This window comes from Thunnus maccoyii, chromosome 2 (genome assembly GCF_910596095.1).
Source record: "Thunnus maccoyii chromosome 2, fThuMac1.1, whole genome shotgun sequence".
NCBI lineage: Eukaryota > Metazoa > Chordata > Actinopteri > Scombriformes > Scombridae > Thunnus > Thunnus maccoyii.
Window position 1 is genome coordinate 5637899 of NC_056534.1, and position 27897 is coordinate 5665795.

General features: G+C 42.4%; 1 protein-coding gene across 5 annotated transcripts; it reads right to left on the reverse strand.

Annotated features, from left to right (window-relative positions):
• Positions 1-736: 736 nt before the first annotated feature.
• LOC121912856 (CREB3 regulatory factor-like) lies at positions 737-27838 on the reverse strand. Of its 5 annotated transcripts, none has more exons than XM_042435371.1 (11): positions 27733-27838; positions 27007-27177; positions 20623-20704; positions 20444-20504; positions 20204-20320; positions 18592-19408; positions 12404-12577; positions 11435-11624; positions 6733-6806; positions 1563-1691; positions 737-1214 (listed from the first exon to the last, which is right to left on the reverse strand). In XM_042435371.1, the coding sequence occupies exons 4-11, from the start codon at positions 20450-20452 to the stop codon at positions 1099-1101; spliced, it is 1626 nt and encodes a 541-aa protein (XP_042291305.1). In that variant the 5' UTR covers positions 20453-20504; positions 20623-20704; positions 27007-27177; positions 27733-27838; the 3' UTR covers positions 737-1098. The 5 variants fall into 5 exon arrangements, with proteins under 5 accessions (XP_042291305.1, XP_042291271.1, XP_042291278.1 ...); XM_042435337.1 differs by having other exon boundaries at positions 20444-20507; XM_042435344.1 differs by lacking the exon at positions 27733-27838 and adding an exon at positions 27348-27726 and having other exon boundaries at positions 20444-20507.
• Between the last annotated feature and the right edge of the window lie 59 nt (positions 27839-27897).

Here is a 27897-nt window from a genome sequence, read left to right on the forward strand (position 1 = left end):
TGGTAAACATGACAACAATCAAGAGTGTTTCTTATCCCTCATTTCCCAAAACAAAATGACGTGTTAATGGTTGGCAGCATCTGAAGCAGTGAGAGGTTTTGGTGTCCCAGTGGTTCAGCAGTATCAGTTATCTTTGGTCAGTTTGAATTAAGGTGCAGTTTTCTCTTTCGGTTTTGACTTTGCTTACATTTTGATGGGGGTGAAGGGGTGTTAAAGAGGAAGGGAGGGCAGGAGGAAGGGGGAGTGGGGGGTGGGGGGGGGGTATTAAAGCTCCAAGGACTTTTCCACAACAAGCATGCTGTTGTTTCCATTAACAGCTGGCCTGGCATTAGGACTCCATCTCTTGCTGTGTGTCACAGCGCTTACTGATATTTCAGATGCCGATGCAATCCAAATGGTATGCAGTGCTTCTATAGGAGCCCAGCCAAATAAAAAAAAAAAAAAAACATACACCCGCTTCTTTGTTTTCCAGGCCTGGGCTCCTCCCACTTCCTTATTTTAGCGCTTCCTCTATCCTCAAATGCCCCCTCGCCCTCGGCTCACTACCGGTCCCCTGCCGACAACTACGACCATCTACAAAACAGTGCAATGTCTATTCATAGGCACAATGGGATACAAATACAGCACACAGAGGGAGAGAGGAACACTATACACGCTCATACAGTATGTTACATGTCCAACACACGCACACATACGCGCACACACACGCACACACACGCACACAGACAGAACACAGAATACAGAGACGTCAGCAGCAGCAGCAGCAGCTCTGGCCTGGTGGTGGTTGTGGTGCAGCCTGCAGAGACAGAGCAGTGAAGAGGACTGCTGTTTGGAGGGCCAACAAGAGAGGATCAGGAACAGGGTGGCAATTTACTCCCATTTTGTTTAGGCTACTCCTTCCTCCTCCTTCCTCCTCCTCCTCCTCCTCCTCTTCTTTCACATCCTCTCCACCTCTACTTCACCTCTTTGCTCTTACTTGGAAGCTGTGAGAGTGCGGAGGCCGTGTGGCGTGGAGAAGCCCCCGTCAGGTCGGTGGTGCTAGGAGGGGGAGGGCGTGGGAGATGGGGGAGAGGAGAGGAAGGGGGACGCCGGGTGAGTTTAGCCCGCTGCCTCGTCTCCTCCCTGCGGGGGCTCTTTGCGCTGGCTCTGACCGTCCGCGCTGGCCGCCAAAATCCTCTGCACAAAGTCTTTGGTCCGCCCGGCAACTAAGGGGCCTGCAGTTGTCATGGAAATACATTAGGAAAAAAAAAAAAAAAAGTGGAGAGACACAGAGAAGACAGAAATAGCTCTTTCAGTGAAAATCAAAACAAAATGTGAGGGTAAACATAGCAGATTATATTAAATTCTTAAGATTAAAGACATAAAAACCTAACAAAGACGATGTTTTATTGATTGTAATGTTGCTTTGTCACAAATTAGTTTATATGAGCATCAATAGAAAAAAAAAACACAAATAGTGATAAGATTAAGAACTTGACATGTTGACAGCTGACATGTTAGCATTAAGCTTCGCAGCCGTTGACAAGAGTGATTTGGGGTGTCTTCACTTTAAAATTTCTCACCGCTGGACTCTCGAAGGATGTCTTCCAGGCGTTGGGTCATCCCTCGCTCGTCCGTGTCCTCTTCCTCGCTGCTCTCCACTCTCTGTCGGATCACCTCCTTGATCCGCAGCAGAGCTCCCAACAGGTTTTCTGTGCAACAAAAACAACCATTCAAAAGTTTAAATCAGTAATAAAGAACAGAGCGCTGATACCTAGAGCTGCAACGATTAGTCGAATAATTGATTAGTTGCCAACTATTAACTATTTATCGTTTTGAGTCATTTTTAAAAGGAAAATTCTCTGATTCCAGCTTCTCAAATGTAAATATTTTCTTTAGTTTCTTTAGTCCAGATTCCTCTATGATAGAAAACTAAATATCTTTGGGTTGTTGGTCAGGACGAGAGAGGACATTTGAGGATGTCACCTTGGGCTCTGGGAAACATTTTTCACCATTTTCAGACATTTTTTGGGCAAAAAAACTAATCAATTAATCGAGAAAATAATTGACAGATTAATAACTAATGAAAATAATCATTAGTTGCAGCCCTACTGACACCAGAAGAAGAAGTTTTCTGGTTAAACTTCAAAGCTGAGGGAAAACACCTGCTGAGAAGTCACAGATTGAAGGTTTCAGCTTGTAAAGAGAAGTGCCACAGCAAGATACCAGGAACTATGTGTGGGTGCAGGTATCATCTGTTTTGATACCAGTTAGGGCTGAACAATAGATCAAAATTTTTATACAAATCGCAATATGAACATCTTTGTTTGGTGCAGATCCCTGCAAAAATCACACCATAATCATTTAAATATGTTTTTCAATGAAAATGAGAACAATGATGTAAAAATCATCATTCCCTCTAATGTTGCAATCATATCGCAATTACATCATCAGTTAAAATAATCACAATTAGATATTTTTATTAATACTTTGAGGAACATAAAAAAAAAACAACCTTTACTCGGTTAATAAGATAAACCAAACTTCTCAAACATGTCTGTCTAAACACAATCAGCTCCACAAGAACTTACAAAATAAAGAACAAAACACACTGCCTGGTCCAAGAATAAGTCAACAGCTTCATGTGATGTTTGTTTTTAAGAGCAAAAGGGAATGTAGAGGAAAAGGAAGAGGAACTTAAGTCAACTTAAGTCATGTCGAAACTGTGCAATAAGAGTAGTGACAGTTAAATGACGGCAGCGGTGGCCTTAAGTTTAGAGAAGTGGGTTTGTGGTCAGAAAGCAGGATTAACTTAGGTGAAGTGAGTAAAAAAAAAAAAAGCAGCATTTGAGCAAGACCATTAATTGCCAACTGCTCCGGTTAGCTTCCAGTTTGGATGATGAGAGTGCATGTTCCTGAAAGAGACACCACAGCTCCCCTGGCTAAATAAAAATCCTGCTGGCGTACATTATTCTAGTATGTAGTACAAGACAAGAGAGATGGGAAGAGAGAAGGGTCCACAGACGTGAGGTGCGTCACTTCCTTTTCTGCCACAAACGTATCTAAGCTAACAGGCTACTTCTTTTATGGTTAATCAAATAAATTTTTGCTCAGAATGTGAAAGTAACAGTATCTTCTGTGTAAAAAATTATGCTACATTAGAAATTAGCCACACAAAGAGACATTTCCAGGTATACTGGGCTGTATTTTCAGACTTTAGCTAACATTAGTATTTTGACATTAGCATCCAAATTTATGCAAACATTAAACAGTCAGCTTATGTGCTATTACCCTGAGAGGGAAAAAATACTGGAAAATGATGTTTTTTATTTTCTTAATTGTAGGTTTTAAAGGAATATGAGTTAAGGCAAACATACAGTAACAGTCAAAAGTTTGGACACACTTTCTCCTTCAAGGGAGAACTTTTGACCTGTACTGTAAGTCGCTAAAATCAAACACTGTCGCTAACAGCACATAACGTTTATATTTTCAGTTTCATTCCAGTGAATACATAATATTAACAATCTGTTTGGCTTTATAGCATTGCTAACACAAATGTTAGCTTCTCCAACAGGCTAACGTCACCTGAACCTTATCTTACGTCTTTTTTCTGTAATTTACTGTAGCTTTTCTTTCACACCTAACACACAACAAGAAAGAATATTTAGCAACCTTTTTGACCTGACAAAAAAATAACGTTAACTCTCTTAAGCAGAGAAATGTGACCAAACATTTAGAGGACCATTGTGTAGGATTTAGTGGCATTTAGTAGCGTGTAGGAGAACCTACAGTGGCAGCGAAACTTGCAGAAAAATGCGAAGGGCCCTCTTTAGAGCCAGTGTTTGGTTTGTCCACTCTGGGCTACTCTAGAAACATGGCGGTGCAACATTGCGGGCTCCATGGAAGAGGACCCGCTCCCTGTGTAGATATAAAGGGCTCATTCTAAGGTAACGAAAACACAACGATTCTTATTTTCAGGTGATTATACGCTTATAAAAACATACTTATGAATATTATATTCCATTTCTGCCAATAGATCCCACTAAATCTTACACACTGGTCCTTTTAATAAAAGGACCAACAGAAGTGACACACCTCATGTATTTGATTCCTCTTTGGTCCAGCATTGATCTTGACAGGTGTGCAAGTGAAGGACCACAGTGAGTTTGACGCTACCTTTCTTTTTTTTTTTGTTTGACACCCCAAAACTTTCTCACACACACTGTAATTATAGCCAGAGTTGGCAGTACTGGCATGGCGCCAAAGTCCTTCTAGTTTGAAGTCTCCTGTTGAATCTGCTGCAAAGCGCGTTTTGTATAGATGCAAATTACAGTGATAGAGGACAGACAGAGCAAGTGAATGAGAGAGGATGAAAAAAAAGAGAAGAAAGAGTCCCAGGAGGGAAGGAGGAGAGGAGGGAGAGAGGAAGCGAGGGGATGTGTGAGGGTAAGCCTTATGTGTTTTGGCTTCCTGCCAGGAGAACAAAAATTCACGGGAGCCACAAATAAAACCCTCGCAATGAAATGCCGGGCCAGGATCAGGAATGATCGGAATGTTAAAAAAAATGAGAGGAAGAGAAAAAGGACAAAGGAAGTTGGATGCTAGTTTGGGGTTTAATTCAAAGAACCACACCAGTAGAGGAGACGAGGAGGAGGAGGAGCAGACAGGACTGGGCTGCTAGATTTGGCAGAGATGAGGTGTTGATTATGAGCAAGGTGAAGTCACCCGGCTCAGCTTTTTCCTCAATCGGTGTGTTTATACAATATGCCCTTCAGTAAGCCTGTAACTACCAGCTTTCTGCAGTAACTTGATTTCTATGGCCTTGAAAAGATGGTTTCTAAGAAATATGTAGCATGATTTAGAGCTGCAATGATTAGTTGATTCATCTATAAACAGAACATTAACCGGCAACTATTCTGATAATCGTTTTAGTAATTTTTTAAGAAAAAAAATACAAGAAATCTGCTGATTTGAGCTTCTCAAATGTGAAGATTTAATGCTTTTCTTTGTCATACATGACATTAAACTGAATATCGAACTACCTGAACATCACCTTTGACTCTGGGGAGTTATGACAGGCATTTTTGTACCATTTACTGACAATTTACTATCAACCAATTAATTGAAAAAAACCCTGCAGATTAATCAATAATGAAAATAATTGTTTTTTGCAGCCCTTGCATGATTTTTTAAAACGTATGTTATTTTAAAGAGAGGTTTGAGGCGTTTGTACTTAACTGGTGTGTTGTGATGCCTTGTTGTATGTTGGATCACCAACGTGGAAATAAACCATTAGGCTTTGTTGTGATTTTATCCTCCATGACTCATTCATGATCCATGATCAGTCAAATAAAACATGTAAACCTGGTATTGGAAACCCCATTAACACAGCTGGTCTTCTGCCAAAGACATCTGATCCATGATAAATAAATTATAAGTCTAAATAAGATTCATTTCCAAAGCTTAACAGTAGCTTTTTGTACGATTCCACAGTGTATTATAATCGTTGGATACCATCTCACATGAAATAAAGAGAACCCCTGTTAACGGCAGAAGAATTATTACACTTTTATGAAATGTAACATTAACTGCCATCTAAATTGATAATGAGAGGAGATGCTTCAAGATCTGTCTGAGTCAGCTCAGGAGATGACAGCGGTTGATCAAACACATTGGATGTTCACTTGGCGTTAATAATCAGAACAGCATGTCTCAGGACAGTGGTGGCGAACGGCTAAATCAGTCACTATCCGTTTGGGATGTGCGAGGGGAAAAAAAAAAAACCACTGCACAAGCAGAGAAGCACAAGGAGCGCTGCCCGTCAAACATCAGGCTGAAGTTAGTTCAATTGTCACCAGCTGGACACGAATCTTATCCAAGAGAGTCTGCATCAAGTTAGTCTAATCAACTAATTTCCAGTTTTCTGTGGGGAACAGGAAATTGCTCAAATAAAAACAAGTGCTTTTGGGGATAATCAGATGGCTTTGGGTTGCCAGGTCTGGCTGGGAGCAGACAGGTTTGGACATTCACACCGGTGACTGGTAGGTTTTGGTCGCCAGGTTAACCTAAAATTTGGCAGTTATGGGTTAACAGGATGAGGGTGAAGAATAGAATAGCTAGTATTGCTGTGTGATGATAGGGTCTACAGTATTATTATTTACTGATCAGGGATTTCCTCATGACATTGGTTAGGGAGGATGATACTGGTTGCCTCTACTTTTCCCTCTCAAAAGATGAAGGGTTTACTGTTCCCCAACGTGGTGACTGTCGGCACGGTGCTGCTCTGATAAATGAACAATGTGATTGTCAGTCGTTGAGCTGAATCCGACACATCTTGTCTCATGATCAATCAAGTTACAAGATGAGAGGGATAAAAAGAACCTGATTTATTCAATATACTTTATGCTCTTGCTGTGTTATGAAGCGCCACTGATCATTTTCCATGAAGGTTAATGATTCATTTCATAAAAGTGTAATCATTTCTTCTGATGTTAGAGGGGATGCGACTTATTTCAAGCAAGGTGACACAACTCACATATACTACACTGCTGGGAAAAAAATGCAAATGTAAAAATGCATAATGCATAATCTCTGTGATAACACTGAATCTGTCATATTTTAGAAATCCTTGCTGCAAGGTAAAAAACTAATTGGAACCCAATCCTTCAATTCAAGCTGAAAAATGAAAATCACCAGAACAAGAGTTAAGAGGTGTTCCTATATGACAGTATGTGTCCAGTCTGCAGTACTGACCATACTCCTGGTTGAGCCCCCACAGCTTGATCTTGTTGGCTTCGTGCTGGGCCTTCTTCTTCAGCCGGCAGGCCCTGCAAACAGAGGAAAATACAGCGTTATCATCCTCTGGAACAGGATACTCTGCTCTGGTATTTCCATTCTCCACATGACCCTGTTACTGAGTCAGCTGGCTCAAACTGAGACCAGCTGGATGGCGATGGTGGAGGATGTACACTGATCAGCCAAAGTGAATAACATTGATTATCTCGTTAAAATGGCACCTGTCAAGGGGTGGGATACATTAGGCAGCGAGTAAACAGTCAGTTCTTAAAGCTGATGTAATGGAAGCAGGAAAAATGGGCAAGCGTAAGGATCTGAGTCATTTTAACAAGGGCCAAATTGTGATGGCAGGTCTTGTGGGGTCTTCCCGGTATGCAGTGGTCAGTGTCTACCAAAAGTGGTCCAAGGAAGGACAACTGGTGAACCTGCGACAGGGTAATGGGCACCAAAGGCTCACTGATGCACATGGGAAGCAAAGACTAGCCCATCTGGCCCGATCCCACAGAAGAGCTACTGTAGCACAAATTGCTGAGAAAAGTTAATGCTGGCTGTGATAGACAGGTGTCAGAACACACAGTGCATTACAGCTTTTCTGCGTATGGGACTGCATAGCCATAGACCGGTCAGAGTGCCCATGCTGACCACTGTCCTCCGCCGGAAGTGCCTACAATGGGCACGTGAGCATTGGACGGCTGAACTATGGAGCAAAGGAAGAAGGTGGCCTGGTCTGATGAATCGTGTTCTTTTACATCATTACATCATCGTTGCAGACCAAGTACACCCCTTCATGGTACGTAATTCCCTGATGGCAGTGGCCTCTTTCAGCAGGATAATGCACCCTGCCACACTGCAAAAATTGGTCAGGAATTGTTTGAGGAACATGACAAAGAGTTCAAGGTGTTGCCTTGGACTCCGAATTCCCCTGATCTCAATCCGACTGAGCATCTGTGGGATGTGGTGGAAAGATAAGTCCGATCTACGGAGGCCCCACCTCACAACTTACAGGACTTAAAGGATCTGCTGCTAACGTCTTGGTGCCAGATACCAGAGGACACCTTCAGAGGTCTTTTGGAGTCCATGCATTGACGGATCAGAGCTGTTTTGATGGCATGAGGGGGACCTCCACAATATTAGGCAAGTGGTTTTAATGTTATGGCTGATCGGTGTATTTCCAAACTGTGAGGAAGAAAGACTGCAATCATCCCTCGTCACTCCACTCCTCCAGTACCATTTGACACTATGACTCCAAGGGGATACGGCCGGTTTGGTTTCTCAGTATTTGGAGTTGTAATAAAGCAGCAGAGAATGAATCAATCAATACACATTAAATACTAATGCATCTCATGGGAACTATTCTGAACAGCGTGCAGAGAATTTCTCCTCTTTTCTTTTCTTGTATCTGTGAGTCAGCTGAATGAAACTTTAGGATACAAAACACTTGGAGGTCAGTGGTGGTGGACAGAATATTTCTTTTTTGTTTCTCTGCATGTTGAGAGGTCGGATTATGTGTCAGACGTGTTTTTGTACCACAGTCCCTGCTGATTGGAGAGGATATAGACAACCATACAACAATCTAGCTGCCCCTAATCATCATAATTTAGACCCACAAGCCTCTGAACACAACATCAGTACAGAGTTTTCCTAACAGTCCCTACTGCAATACCAAAAATAACCCCAATGAAGACCTGCGGAGCCAATTAAAAGCTTTCGGTGCTTGGATGGTTTTAGAAAAAGGGCACTATGGGTTGTCGTTAAGATACTCAGAAGTGTATCCAAACCTAAGGCTTTACCGATTTTTGAGACCACCCAAGCAGCCAATCACATGATGGGTGGTTACTGTGTCTTTAAGAATATAATGGCTCAGCAGGCGCACAGCAGTTTCACTGGTTATCATGTGCTGTGAACAATGTTGCAGAGGAAAATGTTTAAAAATGGCAATTCTACAATTCCGTTGGGGACTCTGACAGACAATTAAATTCAACAACTTCAAATTAAAGGGTAGGTTCACATTTGTTCAAGTCTGTCCAACAGTCAGGAGCCCAAATGACCTGAAACAGGTTTTGCACTAACAATGTACATGATAGGGGCCAAAATCCACAGTCCTTGTTTTGAGCAACAATGCATTTAAAAGTTTATCTAAAGAAAATATGTCACTAGGTCAGTGGCCAGGACATGATCTTTCCACCATTAACTGTGTTTGTTGGAGTGTATGACCAAGCTCCAGGCGGGGAACTGGGCGAGTGTTTGTCCTCTGCGCTGCCTGAACGCCCCGGGCAGGCTGTTTTTAACAATTATTGTGAAAAAGAATGAGAGGGAGAGTTCAGAGGCGGTCAGGATAGTCCCACTGCTAACTCTGACCGGGGTCCCAGCCTGCCACAAGTATGACAATGTAAAAAGAAATGAATCTTCACAGATGAAATTCCTGCATATTAAATTAAAACATGAACTCAGTCACACCAAACAGTACACAGCGATTTTAACAGTAAACTTTCACCATCGCGTCCTCCAGAATTTCATTTATCTTCCCCCAAACTTTCTATCTGATGGTGTGTTTGTGTTGTGTTTAATATACAGTATGTTTGGAATAATAAGATATTCCCACTGTCCCCCTCCTCTTTAAACTGCCTGTAACAATGTCCTTTCCTCTGAATTCTCCCCCTCCCTCCCTCCCTCCCTCCCTCCGCAGATGAACTTTACATGACCCTCTCCCTCCTCATCTAACTCCTTGTGTGCCTCTTCAATCCTGCCCTGATTTCCTCCCATTCATCCTCTCATCCTGCGCTTCTCCATCACATCTCCTCTGTTGTTTTCCTTCGCTTCCTTCCATCCTTCTTTTTTTTTTTATCATAGTAGTGTCCGATGTATACTCATTAAAAAAAAAAAAAAAAAAAAAAAAAAAAGGGGCAGTCAACACAAAAATACACTTGTGACCTACATTTTCAAATAAATTGTGTTGTGTATATCATCCTCAGGGATGTCTTTTAAATGAGTTAAAATGTGAATTCAAAAAAGTATGAAAGCTTGTTACAGCAGTTTCCTCAAGGGTTGAGTTTTAATTGTACCATGTGTTCCACTTGGAGAGAGTTGAAATCAAATGCTTCCCGACACTTCAAAATAAAGATGCAAGATGTTTGAAAAGACACACATTTCCTCATATTTTATGACTTTCCATCGAGTCAAATCAATGGATGCCTTAAAGAGGAACTTTGCCGATTTTCAACCAACAATGTGTAACTTCCTTCCATGTTGCCTGCACCCAGAGCTCATTTGCCACCACGTGATGCAAAACCCGTCATCCGGTGGACTTTGGAGATCTGCCTTAGACTACAAACTATGTTTCCACATTTTCTGTAGCGGTGCCTTCAAGGATGGTAAAACGTTGCTCTCCCAAAACACTCCCATCCCATGCTACACTAGTGATGGGGAAAAGCCGTCACCAAAATATCATACCAGCATATTTGGAAGAAAACTAGTTTCATGATACGAGGCTGAATATCACGCTGATGAATCAGACAACAGAGTCTGGGAGAGGAAAGCGACCACCAGAGCGACGTTACAGCCTGACTTCAGCTGCTGAGTTTCTCCATGATAACACTAACAAAAACAAACAACTAGCTTTATAAAATAATGTCAGAGCGGAGATGTGGCGCCACTATTACAACTCATGAGGCCGAATATCGTGCTGTGGAATCAGACAAAACAGATTATCGAGTAGAAAGCGACCACTGGAGCTACAGTACAGCTGCAACTGAAATAGAGGCGTTGCAGCCGGGGTAGCCTTGTAGCATCGACCGGTGCCTGCCCGGTGATGATAGGATCGTCAGAGAGGATGGGAACAGAACAGAAAACTGGAACAAACTTTGGTAAACATGACTTTGTTTTCTTTCAAAATATTATATCGGACTTTGCCGACTCTGAATACAGAACAGAGCAACATCGACTGTGTGTTACAACCTGCAACTTTGACTGAATTCAGCTTTGACCACATTCTGGTCCGGCTCATCGTCATCCAAAAAAAGGTAAAAGAAACTGTTTGCTTGCACAGCGTTTCAATATATCCAGACTCCATGAGGAAAAACATTTTGTAAATGAAAATAAGCCTCAGTAAAGAGATATAATGCTGCACTAACTTTGTCTTTGGTGCTAATATGGCCCTCAACACACCATGAGTAGCTCAATGGAAGCTCAGTGGATGAGACGCACGCAATGCATTCTGGTTGTTGTAGGATTCCCCCTTAAGAGTGGTATGGGGAATCCACAGCCTTTTTCACAGTTTCATCTAGTCATAGGGCACCAATTCCAAGAATAACTGCACATTTCTACTACATAGGTGAGCTTAGTTTTAAGAAATCATCATATTCACAGAAGTGAATTTTTCCTTTAAATTCTACTGAGATCGGTGAGGTTTTTTTCATTTTCTGTCCTCCAGAAACAGTATTAGAAGGTCAACTATCTAATCCGGTCTTGACAAGGCTAAAGACTGCAGATACCAAACCACAGAGCCCTGAAGGTCTCTTCTTCCATTTCTTTCTGCAAATGATTAACAAATACTGAAAACCTCTCCGAATGCCCGCTCGTGCCAAATAAATCAATACACAAAGTCTCCGGGGCTCTGACTCGGCACAGAAGACGTAGGAGGGCAGTAAGTGGAGTCTGATACCTGGAGGCTAGCTTGTTCTTCTCCTTGCGGGACCGGGCTCGGGCCACGGCGGGCAGGTCGTTGACCGGACCCATGCCATCGATGGCAGCGTTGAGCTTCTGCAGTTGCTCCCCGATGTTGTGGAGCTTCTGGGGGTTTGGCGTCAGGTCGCTGGCGTCCGTCTTGCGGGCTTTGCGGCGGCCTTTTTTGCCTGGACAGAACAAGAATCAGAATAAATTAATACCTTCCTGTAAGAGTCTTTCAATCCTCTTTGGGTTCAATCTTTTTAACATCCACGAGCCCAGCAGTGTGTTCATAATTCCTAACTCATGCTGTGCTCAAACAGATCACAAATCTTCCAAAGCACGAAATAAGCCTTGTTCTGTTAAAATGACTCACAAGATTTTTCTGGATAGTGAAGCCACAAAATTGGCTTCCAAGGTTTTAATATGACAGTGAAATATCAGAAGATATAGTTACATACTATATATACATGACACTGTTGAATGGTAATTATTGAGGCAGTGGTTTGTGATTTTGTTTTCTCGGGTTACATTAATGAACTGCAATGGATTGGACTGTACTGCAGGCTGCCAAACTGCAGCACAGCCAAAGTTGTGCCTGACGCAAGATTTACTAATCAGGGAAATGCTGAAAAATTCAGATTTTGACATAAAAGTTGTATGTAGGGCACATGCCTGAGGGTCCGATTTGTGTCACATGAGAGAAAAGAAATGGGACACTTTCAGCTGCAGTGTGAATGTCATTTTAATGACTCCTGCTGTTAAAAGGCTCTCGTGTAGTCGATCTTTACACTTTCGTTTCCACTTTCACTTCTTTGTGTGATTCAGGCTGTAATTACCACATCATTTTATTTCATTTCTTAGTCAGAGTGTCCATTTATTTATTCTGTTGAGCCAACAGTCAAAAAAAAAAAAAAACAACTGTATACAAACATTTTTACTAAATAAATGATGTGGATGTTCTCACCCTCTCTGCGGTACAGTGTGCTGGGCAGAGTGCTGGAGCTCCAGGACAGAGACCAGTGGACGTCTCCGCCCAGCTTCTTCTTTGTTGCCGACTCTCGAGCGCGTCTGTACTCCCAGAAACAGCGCCGTTTTGACGGCCGCTCACCCGGCTGCCTCGCTGGTTCTGCCTCCACCTCTGGAGGTATGGAGGTACGAAACACACACACACACACACACACACACAGGATTTTGAATTTGTGCCCTTATGCAAGTAATGTAAAGGTTTTGCAGTTGTCTAACAAGCATCCCGGCAATCAACTAGAAATTTGACATCCATGCTGATATGACGACTCGTGAAAATAGCTGATGAGAAATTTGAAACATGGGCAATCAATGACACAAGACTAAGAGTCTATATCTATACTAGAAGCCTGCTACACACTAGAAAACCAAACAGTTGGATAAATGAAAAATAGAGACAACTTTACTATTTTTAGATCTTCACCACTATTGGGGCAAAAAATAATTTTGGCTTGAGGGTGAAAATCATCAGGATTCATTCTCCTGGAATTCTAATTAACCCGAAAAAAAATTAATGGAAATCCAGCGATTACTTCTCACAGTACATTCTCAAGAAGCAAAAGTGTTGGACAAATTTGTTGGGAGCCCAGCAAAACATTAGGGTGACAAACAGTTATGGTAAAGGATATGTCAAGTGAGGGTTAGGGTTAGGGTTAGGGTTATTAGGGTTATTAGGGTTATTAGGGTTAGTTATTGTTGTTATTGTCAACAAATCTCCAGGTCAGAGCCAAACCAACAATAAACTCATCTGCTAACAAGTATTTTGTTTGTATCCAAAGCTTAGTCCTCTGTGACATAGACCTCCGTTGTTGTCAGTTAGCCACACCGCTGAAGTGGGTGGCATGTTCCTTCACCACAAAGAGTTTGGTCACGCTAGTTTGTTTAGAAACGGCTCCAAAGTCTAAAAGCAGTGATCACGTTTTCAGTCTCTGGAGAGTAGTTCTGTTTAAGGCAGATACTCCTGAGTAACACGGTTCCATTCACAGCTTCACTAACTTGTTGAGCTACATATCCCAACCTCTTGCTTTCTTTACTTTGTACTGATGTTCTTGGACAACAATGGAGGTCTATGGCGCAGAGAAATAGGGTATATCAGGCTTTGGATACATACACATGATCAGTTCATTGTTGGTTTGGCTCTGCACTTGAGATTTGCTGACAATAACAGAAATATAGAAAATCCAAGTGGACCAACATCAGTGTGACTAAAAAGTAAAGGTACTGTGACTCAACCCTGTGACTCTCATCCTCAAACAGCTTTTTGTCAGCAGTTTACTGTCTTGCTCTGTTTCTCTTATCTTGTCTGATATTATCTTCTGTTTTCATTCCACAGTGAAGTGCACTGCGTACATGGAATTATGTGAAACTACACATGTAACTGACAAAACTCCTGAACTGTCCAAAAGTTTGTTTAAACTCCGATAGACCTGTAGATAGCACATTTCATAACATTTGCACAGTTTAAGATATCCTGGGTAACGTAGCCTTTTTATCTCCTTCAAATTTATCACAGCAGAGATACTCTGGTGCACAGTTTTCGGTTTCATCTGCAGAAAGCTTTGTCATTTCAGCAGCACAGTTTGAGTCCAACAAACTGGGAGTTAACTACTCATATTTTTGAACAAAATCTGCCAATATTCAGTATCTTAAAAATCTAGCGTTTTCCTGCCAAAAGAATTACAGATCCTTACTATTTTTCCAAAAATGTATTCTTAGCATGGCAGAAATTTAAAGAGCCCCAGCAGACATGTTTTAAATTATATGAAAAATATTCTACTTTGTCATTTCTACACATTACTAATAAAGTGTGTTTAACATGGTTTTTCCACAAAAAAGCTCAGTTAACCCTTATTAAAAAAAATCAAGAGTCTATGAATATCCAAATATTTTTAAATAGTTTTAAATGTTTAACTGTTTGACATAAGATATCTCCTCCCTCATTGAAAAGTCCATTGTCAGTGTTTGTGCACTGGAGGCTTCAAGCTTCCACATCACATTTGTGTAAGTTGAATACTGCGCCACGATTGGCTTCAAACTACTTGTGATGTCACAAATCCTGCTAGTAGGTACCTGCCATACACTGAGATTTTCAGGTGAGCACAGAGAAACGTTCTTTCTTCAGCAGATCAAAACAGCCTTCTAGTGTCAAACATACATCATCCTGTAACAGTGAAGCTCAAACATCAAAGTGAAGGAACAAGAAGAAGAAAAAAAACACATTTTTGAGTGGAGGGGGAGTTTAAAAGCATGAGAACCTGCGTTTTAAAAATAAAATACTCAAAATATACAGTCTCCATTTGTATAAAGAAAGAAATAACAATTCTTCAGTGTAATCTGGTCCAGATGTTGTATCTCAGCCTCCCATTGACAACCAATGATGCAGTAATCTCAAAGCCATTTTATTAATATACTATGAAGAAAACAGAATCTCATCCATCCCTATGGAGGTGGGCAACATTGACAGCCACACATAAGATATTTCATGGAAGAAAAATACCCTGCAACTTAATAAGAAGATTGAACCTTAATCATAACTGACAGGTATTAATGTTTACATATGCCTGGCATGAAATCATGCTGAGAACCCTAATCCACAAACACATGCTGTATGTCCTAATAACAAAGCCACCACCCGGCTCAAACTGTGTGCATGTATGCTGTTTCAGAGCCACAGACACCTACACGAGCGCACAGACGTCACAGAAGATTAGCCACAGGCGCACGGAGCCATGAATAATGGCATCATAAATAATACAACATGTAAAAAGCTCCAGCAGCAGGAGGAGAGAAGAGATGCTTCTTCAAATCCATCAGAGCTGGGTTCAAAATGTTTAAAAAAATAAATAAAAAGGACACAGCGCAATAATGGAAATAATAATTTCTAGCAGGATTAAATCAGACTGAAAGTTAATCACCATGAAGTCCTATCCTAGCCATTAACCAGGGGCTGGCCAGTCCACACACACACACACACACACACACACACACACACACACACAGATGGCTTATGTAACATCATGTCGTCTGGTCCAGTGGTCTGCAGATAGCGCCATTGTCTGTACTCTCCCCTCAACTCGATCTTTTGCTCCACAGCTCTCCGTTTTATATATACACACACACACACACACACTTTTCCATCCATCATGCAGCTCTTTATGATCGCCAGGGGCAAATGGTAAGAATTGCTCGACCATGCAAACACACACACACACACACACACACACATTGCCACAACAATGGAGGGCAACAATGGTGTCTCGCGACGGTCGAAATATGACCCAGGACCTGTCTTTGAGAGCGAGCCAGCGACCTCTCCATTACCTTGCAACAAGACGCCTGAGATTTGTTTATCAAACGCGAGGACGTTCAGAGGGAGAAAGGGCCTGGGAAAAAGATGGTAATCTGAAGTGAAGTCAGTTTGCATGTATGTTATCTAATATACATGTTTATATTTCATGTCCTGTAGTCTGGACAAGAAATGACCTTGTGAATTTTTCATGTTTAGCTGCTGCTCTAAGCTCACAGCAACCAGCAGCTTCTATATCTATTAAATATCTAATATTTATTATTGTATTGTAAGTTGTGGAGGAAAAGAATGGTCAAAATCAAAGCAGCAGAAGCCGAAAAATCCAGACTCTTTGTTCTCTCTGGTATGAATCAAGGTCCAAAAATGCTGGATCCTACACTTCCCATAATGCAACTCAATAGCGTCTTTCATTAGACCCTTCCTGCCTGGTAAACGCCCACCTCCATCAACTCCACACCTTCAGTTTACAACACAGGCTTTCTGTTTCTGTGAATCTGTTGACTCCATTACCAAACAATCATCGAGGTTATTTTCTCACAGAAGACAGTTTACCGTTTTCACAGGTGGTGTCGTATTCCCTGTGACTAGTAAACAAACAAAACGGAATTCCCCTTTAGTTAAATACGGTTTAAGTCTTATATGGTGTAGATACTGGAAATCTATGATATATCTTGCATTTTGTTTAACATTTTCAGTATTTTTTCATCAAGTACTGAAGTTTATTTCATCATCATGTATGACATGGACACTCACCGAGCACTTTATTAGGAACACCTGCACAATCTAATGCAATCCAATACAACAGCTCTGCCGTTAATTCTACTTTTACGAAGCTTATACGTTTTCAGTTTTTATTGACATTGTCAGAAAGGTGATAATTCTGCTTTATGTTTATTATTGAGGTCATAGTGGGCGGTGGTGGTGGTGTACTGGAGTGCATTATATTGAAAAGTGTTCCTAATATTTTGTCCCCGCCATTAACAACATACATGAGAGGGGCGTTATATTGCACAGGCGTTCCTAATAAAGTGATTGGTGAGTGTATGTATCACCTGATTTTTATTGGTCATTGTGACTGTTTTGATTCATATAAAGATTCAAAGGCCAATTACAAATGTCTAAATATTTTTTACTATAAAAATTACACAAATTTAGAATTCACTGTAGACTGTGTTTGTGGTACAAATGTGGGCAATACAATAAGTTTGTCAGTATATAGCTGAGCCGATAAGTCACAGCTTTACTACATGTTAACCGTCCTAAACATGCGTTTAGTTGAACTTTATTAAATTAGCATGAAAAGATGCACAGTGTCTGTTATTCACTGATTTATTTTAGGCATTTTTTCCTTTATTTTAATATCTGACAGTCAAGACGTGGGACAAGAGAGACCAACACCCAGTGAGAATAAAAACAGACATTGTGGTTCTATGTATGTGTCAGAGACCACGAGTTCAAAAGGACGTCCCAGTCATCTTTAAGATTTGATTTTGCAGCAGTTTATTATTATTTTTTCTATGCAGCATCTGACTGTATAGTACAGTGAGTAGGGATCATAGCTAGATAATACTGTCCACCCACGATAGTAGTGAAGGAGAGATCAATGAGGTGTAAAGAAATAATTAGGGTTGGGTATTGTTTGAATTTCACTATTGTTTCCTTAAAATAAATAAATTCAAAGTCTTTTTCACTGAACATTCACAAAGTAAATACATACAATAAAAACTTATGATCCACAGTCAACACATATATTCTTGTTGATGCTGTGGTATTTAACACTCCTTAGTTTTCTCTTTGGTTATGTTTCCCTTTATTGCCAAAGAGAACGGTGTGTTGTGGCTTGTTATTCCTGGCTCTGCTAGAGGTGCTAGCGAGGTGCTAACGCTGGCTGATGACACACTCGGGCTAAGAGACCGCAAGACATCAAACGCTGAACATTCTTTGAGATCGACGCCGTGCTGCCTTAAATGTTTTGGTCAAATCTGATGTGTTACTTGACTTACTGCTAATTAGCTTCCCACATGCGTCGCACTTTGCCTTGTTGTTTCCTTTGATGAAGTGAAGCCACATTTTTGAGTGTTTACTGCGCTCCATCTTTGTGACATTAGCCGTGCATGTTCCTATCTAAAAAAAAAAAATCAACACGCTGTTGTGTTGATGCGTGACGTAAACAGGTCCTGGCAGATATGTGGCCTTTGTTTGCAACAATAAAGGGTCACTGTGTTTAGGAACTGATAAGCAGCACCGAAATTCAAATCTTTTAACAGGTACCTGGTTTTGGCGTTGTGGATTTGGCTATAATTTGGAACCGGTTTTCGGTTCCCAACCCTTGAAATAATGAGGCAAAGACAGAAATGTTTTTGATCATGAGCCACCGGCTGAATGTTTGTGCTTGTCTGTGCAGCTTTTGAAGCTTCTTTAAAATCTAGTTCTACTGCAACGGTTGTTTAACAATCTGTTCCAACTTTCATACTCTATTTAGCATGTTAAACTACAACCCCACCCCCTCACTTAAGAAAGACAGTGTGTGGCTGTTACAGATGGTATTTGAATGGATGAAGAGGCTCCAACCCTCAAAGCCATTTCAGAACAGTAAAACTGTAGCCAATGAAGCGGTATGTTGTCCGGGAATTACACCCGCAACTTTGGTATTTATGTGCCTCTACTCAGCCAACCAAGATGTACAAGGCGGTCTGAGGTCTCGTCTGGACCCAAGACAGATTAAAATGGTTTCCGTGTGGGCAGACAGGCTGCTGGCAGAGCTGTGATGAGCTGAGATGTCCTCGCCACACAGATACGGACAAACTGAAAGCAGAACTCACCACATTCAGTTTCCGAGGAACTGGAGAGTTCAGCTTCCACCGCCGTCTCCTCCGCTCCCTCCTCCCCTTCGTCCTCTTCGTCATCCTCCTCCTCCTCCTCTTCCTCCAGCTCCTCGTCCTTTTCCTCCAACTCCAGCTCAGACCCCTTGGCCTGGCTCTCCTGCCTGTCCCGCACCTCCTGCTGAGTCTCCCCCACCTGCACCTCCTCTGTCTGGGAGTTGTGACCGGCCCCCGCTCCCAGCTCCCCGCCCTGGCCCAGGGAGTAGTTGTGCTCCTCGCTGCAGTGCTCCAGAGCCAAACCCGCCGCCGCTGCCGCCGTCACCACCTCCTCTTCCTCCTGTGCCACCTGATACACCTCCACGGTACGCTCCCTCGACATCCCCCCATCCTGTCCTGCCCCCGCCGCTCTTCCCGCGACACTCAACTCCCTCTCGGTTGTCGTGGTAACGCAGATATGCCCCTCCTGCCTCCCCGCAGCAGTGGCCTGGACCTCCTGGGTGATGGGAGGTGCTGTGTGCGATGTCGGCGCTTTGCTGCTCTTCCTCCTCCTCTCCTCCTCCTCTTCCTCCTCCTGCTGCTCCTCCTCCCGGCTCCTCCCCCAGCGGCCCATCAGGACGGCCTCCTCCGAGCAGGCCAGCAGCTCCCCCCCTACACCAAGGCCCAGCTTGGTGTAGCGAGCCATCTCGTCCAGCGCCGAAACATCCCAGCGCTCCGGGTGCAGGTCCTCGCCGAAGCCGCCGTCGTCCACCAGGTCGCTTAGCAACTCAAAGGGCCGTTTCCTTGGCGATGCCGGGGAGCCCAGCATGAGGAGCACGCTCTAAAAGGGGCCAGAGATATGTTTAAGTGGGGGGGGGGATCCTCAGTAATTATCCTCATTGTTCTGGACAACATTTTAAACTCTGATAAGAATATTATTAATTATATCAAGTATTTAACTTAATATTATTATCAATTTTGAATTATTTACACTATAAAAAGACAAACTAGCCAAGACAGAATCATGTGTACAAGCCTCCAACGACTTGGCGCATCAATATCGATGCAGCAGAACTACAGATATCATCTTTTTCATCCCATGCCTGGAAAACCTGGCACCTACATTATCCACAATGCAACTCAAATTCAATCTAACCCCCAACCCTCAAGTGACACCACATGAAGCAATTTATCAGGTGTTTGTGCAACCTCTTCTACAACTACAGACAATTTTTCCCCATATGCACCTGAGATGCCAGGTGAATGCAATCAACTGCAAAAAAAAAAACCCACTTCTGCTTCACTAACTTCCACAATCTAGACATAACGCAGACCTTTATTGTTGTTCATTATTGTGAAGAAGTAGTTCTAAAAGCAGGTGTGTTGATCTTGGGGTTGAGCGACAACTCTCAGAAGGCTGAGGCATATTTTTTAATTTAAAATTTAATAAAAAAGAAAATCACTTTAAAGGTCATCCACTCATTTCCCATAAAAAAAAACAAAACAAGAGCCTTATTTTATTGTTTTCAAACCAACAAACATTTACAAGGATTTTCAAAGCCCTTGGAGAAGCCTCATCATGAGCCACTATAACTTCCAAATCGAATTCGCGTCTCTCTACATCATGTCGCCTCACCTGGTCGTACTCGGTCCTGCCCCCTTGTGGCGACATGGCCAGAGGGTAGGGGCTCAGCAGACCCCTGTGGCCCCCGTAGGCCTCGCCAAATGCCGGCTCCATCCCATTCATACCCGGCTGAGGGGGAGAGGAAACACACACACACACACACAGAGAGTCAGATACAAATCTACCACAAGCAGGATCACTGATAGGTGATGGGTGAGAGCCGCTTCAGTTTCCGCGGTGTTCCTACTTTACCTGAGGCATGCCCGAGGCGGGAGGGTGTCAGTCCGCGGTCACAACGTCAGTCAAGTGAGTTCTGCTGCAAAAAAGAAAAAAAAAAAAAAAAACACAACCAAGCTCAAATCAGAACATTGAGACGTGACAAAGGAGGAGACGGGAGAGGAGAGTTCATAAGAGAAGAGGAGGCGAGTTACCTTAAGTTGAGAGTTGAAAGGGTCAAGAGGTCGAGCCCTTTTCACATGACGCAGCCCTGCCTGCAGCTCTCGGCCTCCCCGACTGGAGGAGGAAAAAAACAAAGCAGGTACGGGGAAGCAGGAAATCAGACACGGGTTCAACAGAGGCCACAACGCAAATTATACAGTAAGCAAACACATCGTTACAGCTTTAAGATGTACTGTATGAGGACGTAATGTGTATTTGTGTCACGCTTAAGTATAAAGTGGACACTGCCAGAGTTTAACAGTTACAGTATATTGTTTTCATATTCAGTTTGTTTGGTCTGCACAATAAGAAGAGCTGACAACAGAAAAGAAGGAAAAACACAGGCTTTAAATGTGTCATTTTATAATAACAAACCTGTGAGTCTTTCTCAGATTGGTGCGCTTTTTTTTTTCTTTGAAACCTTTCAGAAAAAAAACCTTTCAACTCTGTAATCTGTTGTGAATCTTCTTTTGTTGTGATGTGTTTTTTTTTTTTTTTTCCTTGCATTTTCCTGTCTATGAAGTTAAAACATTTATATCTTTTTTATCTGCTCAGATGTGCTGGCTATTGTTGGTCACATTAGCCGGCTAGTTTTTCTATTAATACATCTATTCATTCCACATGAAAAGAAAAAAAACACAGTGAAACTGCCAGAAAATGTAGGACATATCACTTCCTAAGAAAAAAAAAAAAACCTGCCAACAATGAGTATTTAAAACAGCAAATGCAAAAAGCTTTCATGCACCAGATAAAGGCGTAGCAGCAAAGTATTTGTGTAGCATTTGTAGATGAACATGTAGATAATCACCAACAAGCATTTGTTATTTCGGTACTATGCGCTGTTAGTATCACAAGCTGCATCAAACGATATCTCTGATGTTAATTTGTTAAAGATTACACAACATATACAGGAGGAAATGAAGAAATAAATGAGCTGAAATAGTGAAAGATGAATTAGAGCGAAAGTTTAACACCTCTCAGAGGCAGAAATCATCTAACTGATCGAGTTAAAAGCTCACTGGGAGAAGCAAGAGGAGTTCAGTGAGTAAAGGCCGGGAGATGAGGAGGAGGAGGAGGAGGCTAATACCTGGAAAATGTACTAAGCTAGCTAGGTTAGCAGAGCTGACGAGCTGAAGTTAGCACTGTTAGCTTATCATGCTAGCCAGGGTCATGAATGAACAAGAGAAGTTATTATGTTCATATTTTGACCTAATTCCTTCTTTACAACACAGTTTTACATGATAAGGATCTAATTATTCTATATTTTTCTCATTGTCAACAAATCCAATGAAAAGACCAAAACAAACTCTGATTTCTGTATCCTGTCTGTGACGTTTGGGGCTGCAACAAATGATTATTTTCATTATCAATTAATCCGTCCAATGTTTTTCAATTAGTCGTTTTGTCTATGATATGTCAGAAAATAGTGAAAAATGCCCTTTTTAATATCCCACAGCCCAACCATCAGTCCAACACCCAAATACATGCAGTTTTAACCTCACAGAAGACAAAGAAAACCATAAAATCCTCACATCTGAGAAGCTGCAACCAGAAAATCTTTTAGTTTTTTTGCTTAAAAAAATGACTACAACGGTTATTCGATTATCAAAAAACACTGGTTCCTACTAGAGCTAATGTCGATTTGAAGGTGTTACGTGTCATACATGATAGTAAACTGACTATCTTTAGATTTTGGACTGTTGACCTTTGAAGTCGCCACCATGAGCTCTAAGAAATAACATTTTATAAACAAAATGATTCATCGAGAAAATTGGAAGATTAATTGCAATCGTAGTTCCTACTGAAGACCTAAATCTTTCAAAAACATATTGTTTAATTTTTAAACAAGGTTGAGGGATTTTATAGTTTTCAGCAAATGTTGCTCAAACAGGAAGAAAAACTGCATTTTTCAAGGACTATTTTCAGCGGTGGATGAATCCACGTTTGGTGCTCTTGTGCTCTTGTGGGTATTTCCGGCAGCAGGACGGTGTGTGTGTGTGTGTGTGTGTGTGTGGCATTGAGTCAAAATAAACTACAGTGTGTGTTTTCATGGTGTTGAAGGAACATATCACCCAGTGCAGCGGTGTGACTGATGTGTTTTTAATCGTTTTGAGAACACAATGGAGCTCTATGGAACGGAGGGATAAGATGTATCAGGCTTTGGAAACTTATTAGTAGAACAATTCATTGTTGGTTTTGGTCTTTTTTTTTTAATGGGATTTTATTTCACAACAAGCAAAACACAGTCAGCTTTATCCTTTAACCTAGCTAACTCGTCCTCTAAAAAAAAAACTGCTTCTCTGACTCCGCCTAATACGGTTAAACTCAACCAATCAGATCGTTTCTGCCCGCCGAGCCGCTCCGCATCAGCTAATGCGTGTGAAACTAAAACTCCCGATTCTTCCTCAGACAAGAGGAGGCCACAATGCAAAGTACTGATCAGACCAAGCTTCTTTCAGACGGGGGGGGGGGGGTGGTGGGGTGGGGGGGGCATGATGAAACACCGAGCAACACACACTCTCACACACACACACACACACACACCACTGCAGAAACAATGCAGACCTACTGTTCAGTACCTGTAGGAAACCAGGAGAAAGCAGCTCACACTGACCCGGGTTCAGTGATTCGAGAACAATGCCATAACACATTCTCTGTGGATTGACCTCAGGCACACAAGAATGAGGAAATGAGGATTGGCTGGGCGGTTATGACACTGCCTTGGCACGCCACATGGAAAACTGGTATTTGGCACACTGAGGCAGCCAGCTACCGACATACTGTGTACACAAACACTTATCAGACACATACAGCGTTTTGAAGTAGATAACAAACTAGTGGAATGAACGGAATAATCCCAGCAAGCTACAAACACACAAAGAAATACATTTTTTTTTATCTTTAATTTACAGCAGTAGCACAAACTCTGTGAGAACGCACGAGGGTTACGCCTTTGTCCGCTTGTACCGACAGTGGACACAAATTACTCTTTTAGTTGCAAATAAGATAAATCCCAGTGACTTTTAGTGCCGTATAAGTTTCAACTCTGTCCGAGAAGGAGCCACATTCATGCAGCTATATTATATTATGTTTCATACTTCAATTCAGGACGACACACATATGCAAACTCATTCACCTCAATGACGTACTCTCACCCTTTCCCTTTAATCTGCTTTGTTTGGCTACAGTGCTCTTCTAGGTATTTGCTGTTGATACAAGGTAAATTTACACGACGCGCTCGCGGATTATTATTTATATTTGGTCATATTCCGGCTGATATAGGAGTCAGGCGTATCTCTCCGTGGAATAACAAACCCCGCGATTGTTTATTGGTGTGTTGGTTCAACATAGAAGTCGGTCCAAAGGTCTCTGTGCTCATAACCACACTCTTGACAGGCAGGAGTTCATGGTAAGGCGACAGGGAAACAAAGGAAATTGCTCCGTCGCAAACGCCATGTGGGTCAATAACCACCAATAACCGTCGGCTTTACCTTCAGATAACGATCCGTTTATGCTTTTGTAAACAAGACTTCTAGAGCAAAGCGGATGCCAACGCTACTGCGGTTTATGTAACAACTACCCCCCCCCCCCCCAAATACATACTGACAGAACAAACACGTGCTACATGTAGTGCAGTCTGTGCATGCTATACCTTACTTTCTCTTGTTATACAACACAAATCAACAGAAATGTCAACCTTACGACAACGCAGGCGACTTCCAGCCGTACACAAACACACACATGACTTTTGTATTAGAATATATTAGTAATACACAGGAGCAATTATCCCCCCCAACACTGTGCAGGCACAGAAAATGAGAAATAAAAAAACGACCCCGTATCCTTGCAGCAGCTTGTTATGTAACACAGGGCAGGATAATCAAATGGATTTGTATCATGTCATAATGTATCCTAGCAAAACACTGCTATAGTTATTTTATGACTGATTAAGATGCTGTTTATTTTCTCCAATGACTGATTCATTGTTTGATCTATAAAATGTCCAAAAATGGTTAAAAAAAAATTCCCAACTCCCTAAAGCCCAAGGTGACATCTTTAAACTGCTTGTTTGTCTGACCAACAGCTTCAATTATTAATAAATATGTTCAGTTTACTATCAAGACAAAGAGATGCAGCAATTCTTCACAACTGAGAAGCTGGAACTAGACAATGTTGAGAGTTTTTGCCTGAAAAAATGGACTTAAACGTATCATCAATTATCAAAAAAGTTGCAAATTGAATAATCGACTAACTTTCATGGTATTACAACATGTTTTGGGTGGAAATATTGTTCATACATATGGTGGTAAAACATGTATAAAAGTGAGTTATTATGCTTCCTAAGTTAATGTTTTAATAATAACCTTACGGTAGGTGTTTTGTTCCATACTGTATCACTTGTTTCCCAGTAAAAATCTGTTTCACTGTAATAACTTTTAAAATAAATGCATGTCAGGATGACTATGGATGTTTTAACGCGCAGCTCCTTCAACCCAAACATGTGCCAAACACACACATCTGAGAGTTTCAGCAAGTCATTATGACAGCGGACCATGAGGCATATTTAGAGCATGAGCAGTCTGACCAGACAATGAACCTTTAGCAGCTGGAGGCCTCTTCAGGAAAAAAAAAAAAAAAAAAAAGGAAAAAAGAGCCCTCCAGTATGACAGAGAAACAGCTCGGCAACGGATGGATGGATGGAGGTTACGCACGGAGATACGAGAATGGTGGTGTAAATAGTAAAATGAGTCCATAAAGAGGCTGTGATGGCAGAGAGTGTGACCGAAAACAGCGCGGAGGAGACGGGAGAGCGGGGGGATGGGGGTTGGAGGGGGGATGAGGGGGGGGTGGAGGAGGGGGGGGGGGGGGGGTGTGGCTGTCTGGGAAGCCAATTTGCCAAATTAAAGCCCCCAAAATCTGAGCGGCGGACAAAGCTTCGTCTCGCCTGGGGAATCTCCCTTTCTCTTCTAATTAAATTTAATAGAAAAAAACTTCAATCCAAGCGTAGGAAGAAAAAAAAAAAAGATCAAAGACCATAAACGACATGGATGCGCCCCTAGTCTCTCCTCTCCGTGTCCTTGGAGCTCCGTTTCCCGTAACGATGGAGAGCCAAAGTGGCCCGGTCTGCCGCCCCTCGCCTCGCTCTCTCTGTCCCTCCGGTGCGCGTCCACAAACTCTCCCCCGAAAAAAACCTGTAAAAATCTACCGACGAAGCGATCGGTGCAACAGAGCTGATGGGACATGACGGTGCTGTGTGTCCGCACAGCTGGACAGAACAACAGCAGCAGCAGCAGCAGCAGCAGCGGCGGCGGCAGCAGCAGCACACAGAGAGCCAGAGCAGGGAAGAGGTGCCATGGTGGCAGCCAGTGTCCCGCATGGCACGGCGAGCCGAAGAGCCGCGCTTCCCACATCCAGACCCGCTCTCCTATCTCAAACTGCACATTCACATTAAATGCAATCTTATTTATTAAAAAATATAAAGCATAAACTCCTACCCCACAAAAAAAAAACACACCAGCCGAACGCGCGTCGCAGAGTCTCCAGCCCAGACAACAGGGATCCTTTCAGCGCACAGACAACAATAAAAATGGGGCGCAGCTGGCAGTGCCACCGGATGTCCAATATTAATTGTTAATACGGCCGATTTCTGAGCATGTGGGTCGGCTTCAGCGTTTTAACAGCTGCAGCCACATGCAGATATAAAAGTCTGTTCTCTGTGTACACAGCCTCGGACTTGTGTAAAGTTAGAGAAGCTTAAATCACACAACAAGTTTTGGCTGCTGTTTGTCCACCTGCAGGTGCTGCTGCCGAGTGGTGGTGAGGTAGGTAATGTTACAGGCCCAGGCAAGTCATTTAGGCCTACTGTACTCGGTATATATTAAAATCCAGGCTTTAGAAGCAGAAAGCTATAAAGTGTATACATTTCAAGTAAAAAAAAAAAAAATACAGCGGACGCAATTTTATCAGCCAAAGTGTGCGCAAGAATTTTTGGTAAATATATGAAAAAATCTCATAATAAGTATTTGTATGATTTCCTATCATGAAAGAAGGGCTGTAGAAATGTTATTAAGCTACAAGTTTTAAAATACACACGTTACAGATATTGGCGAATAGGATTAAAGCTTACATCTGATGAATAATATTTGGAAAAGGGTGCAATTAAAACATCCAAAGTGTACTCCAGTGCCATGCACATGCATTTACTGTATGTAAATCCATGTGAAAGTGGCCATGTTTTTCTTAGAAGACCGTGAAAAGCCTACATATATTCCATCTGCATGTCCCCCCCTGTTTGTCAGTAACTTCTCAGTCGTTGAACTTGATGTAAATGTGCATTTATTTGCTTTGAGTGAAGGCTGTGAGGTAGGCTTTTTTACCTTATGTGTCCTCGGATGTCCCCTCGGAGTTAAGGCTCCTCCGGACCGGGGTAAAATGTCGGCCTCGGCCTCTCCAGATGATATTATTACGCACCATCCACGGAGAGGAGGAGAGGGAGCGCGCATGGACAGCAGCAGCAGCGGCCGCTCAGCCCAGAAATCCCGTTTCACCTAAAGCCCACATGCAGGAAGTTAGTTTACAGTAGTATCGCGCTGGCCTGTATGGCGGATAAACTGGACAGAAAAGATGGTTTTTAGGACTGTTAAACACCCCCCTCTCCTCCTCCACCACCTCCTCCTCCTCCTGTCTCTCCTTCCCCTCCATTGGTGCACAAGCCTACCGTTTTGGAGATGAGAGGGTGGGAGAATAAAACCAGTCATCTGTCCCCTGAAGCTAATTCCTTTTATTAATAAAGTTTTGCAAGCGTGTACAGCGCCCCCCCTCCCTCCTCCTTGTTGGACATGGTGCCGTTCCGCGGGGCGCACAAAACAAGACACTTTAACAACCGACGCCGCGGTTTAAAAACCACTTTTCTGGGTCGATAGAGAGATTACAATGCAAATAGACAAGGAGGGCGTGGATCCGCGCGGCTGGATGTGTTATGGTTCCTCTTTGTTGTTGTTGTTGTGAGTCAGTGTTGTTGTTGTTTACGCGGTTAGGGTTAGCTACATATTTCAGGGCTGAGCGGAGCGTAAAGGTAGATAAAGGAGTTGTGAGTGACTGACCTGGTCGAAATGGGAAGTGTGTCAGCTGTAAAAACAGTTGCAGCTCTCATCGGTGGATTGGGGGGCACTTGAGATCACGAATAATCCCGCAGAGAAACTGTCAATCTCCAGAGATTAGTGTATGTGACTTCTGGCCGGGGGTTCAAAATAAAAGAAGCGTTAAGG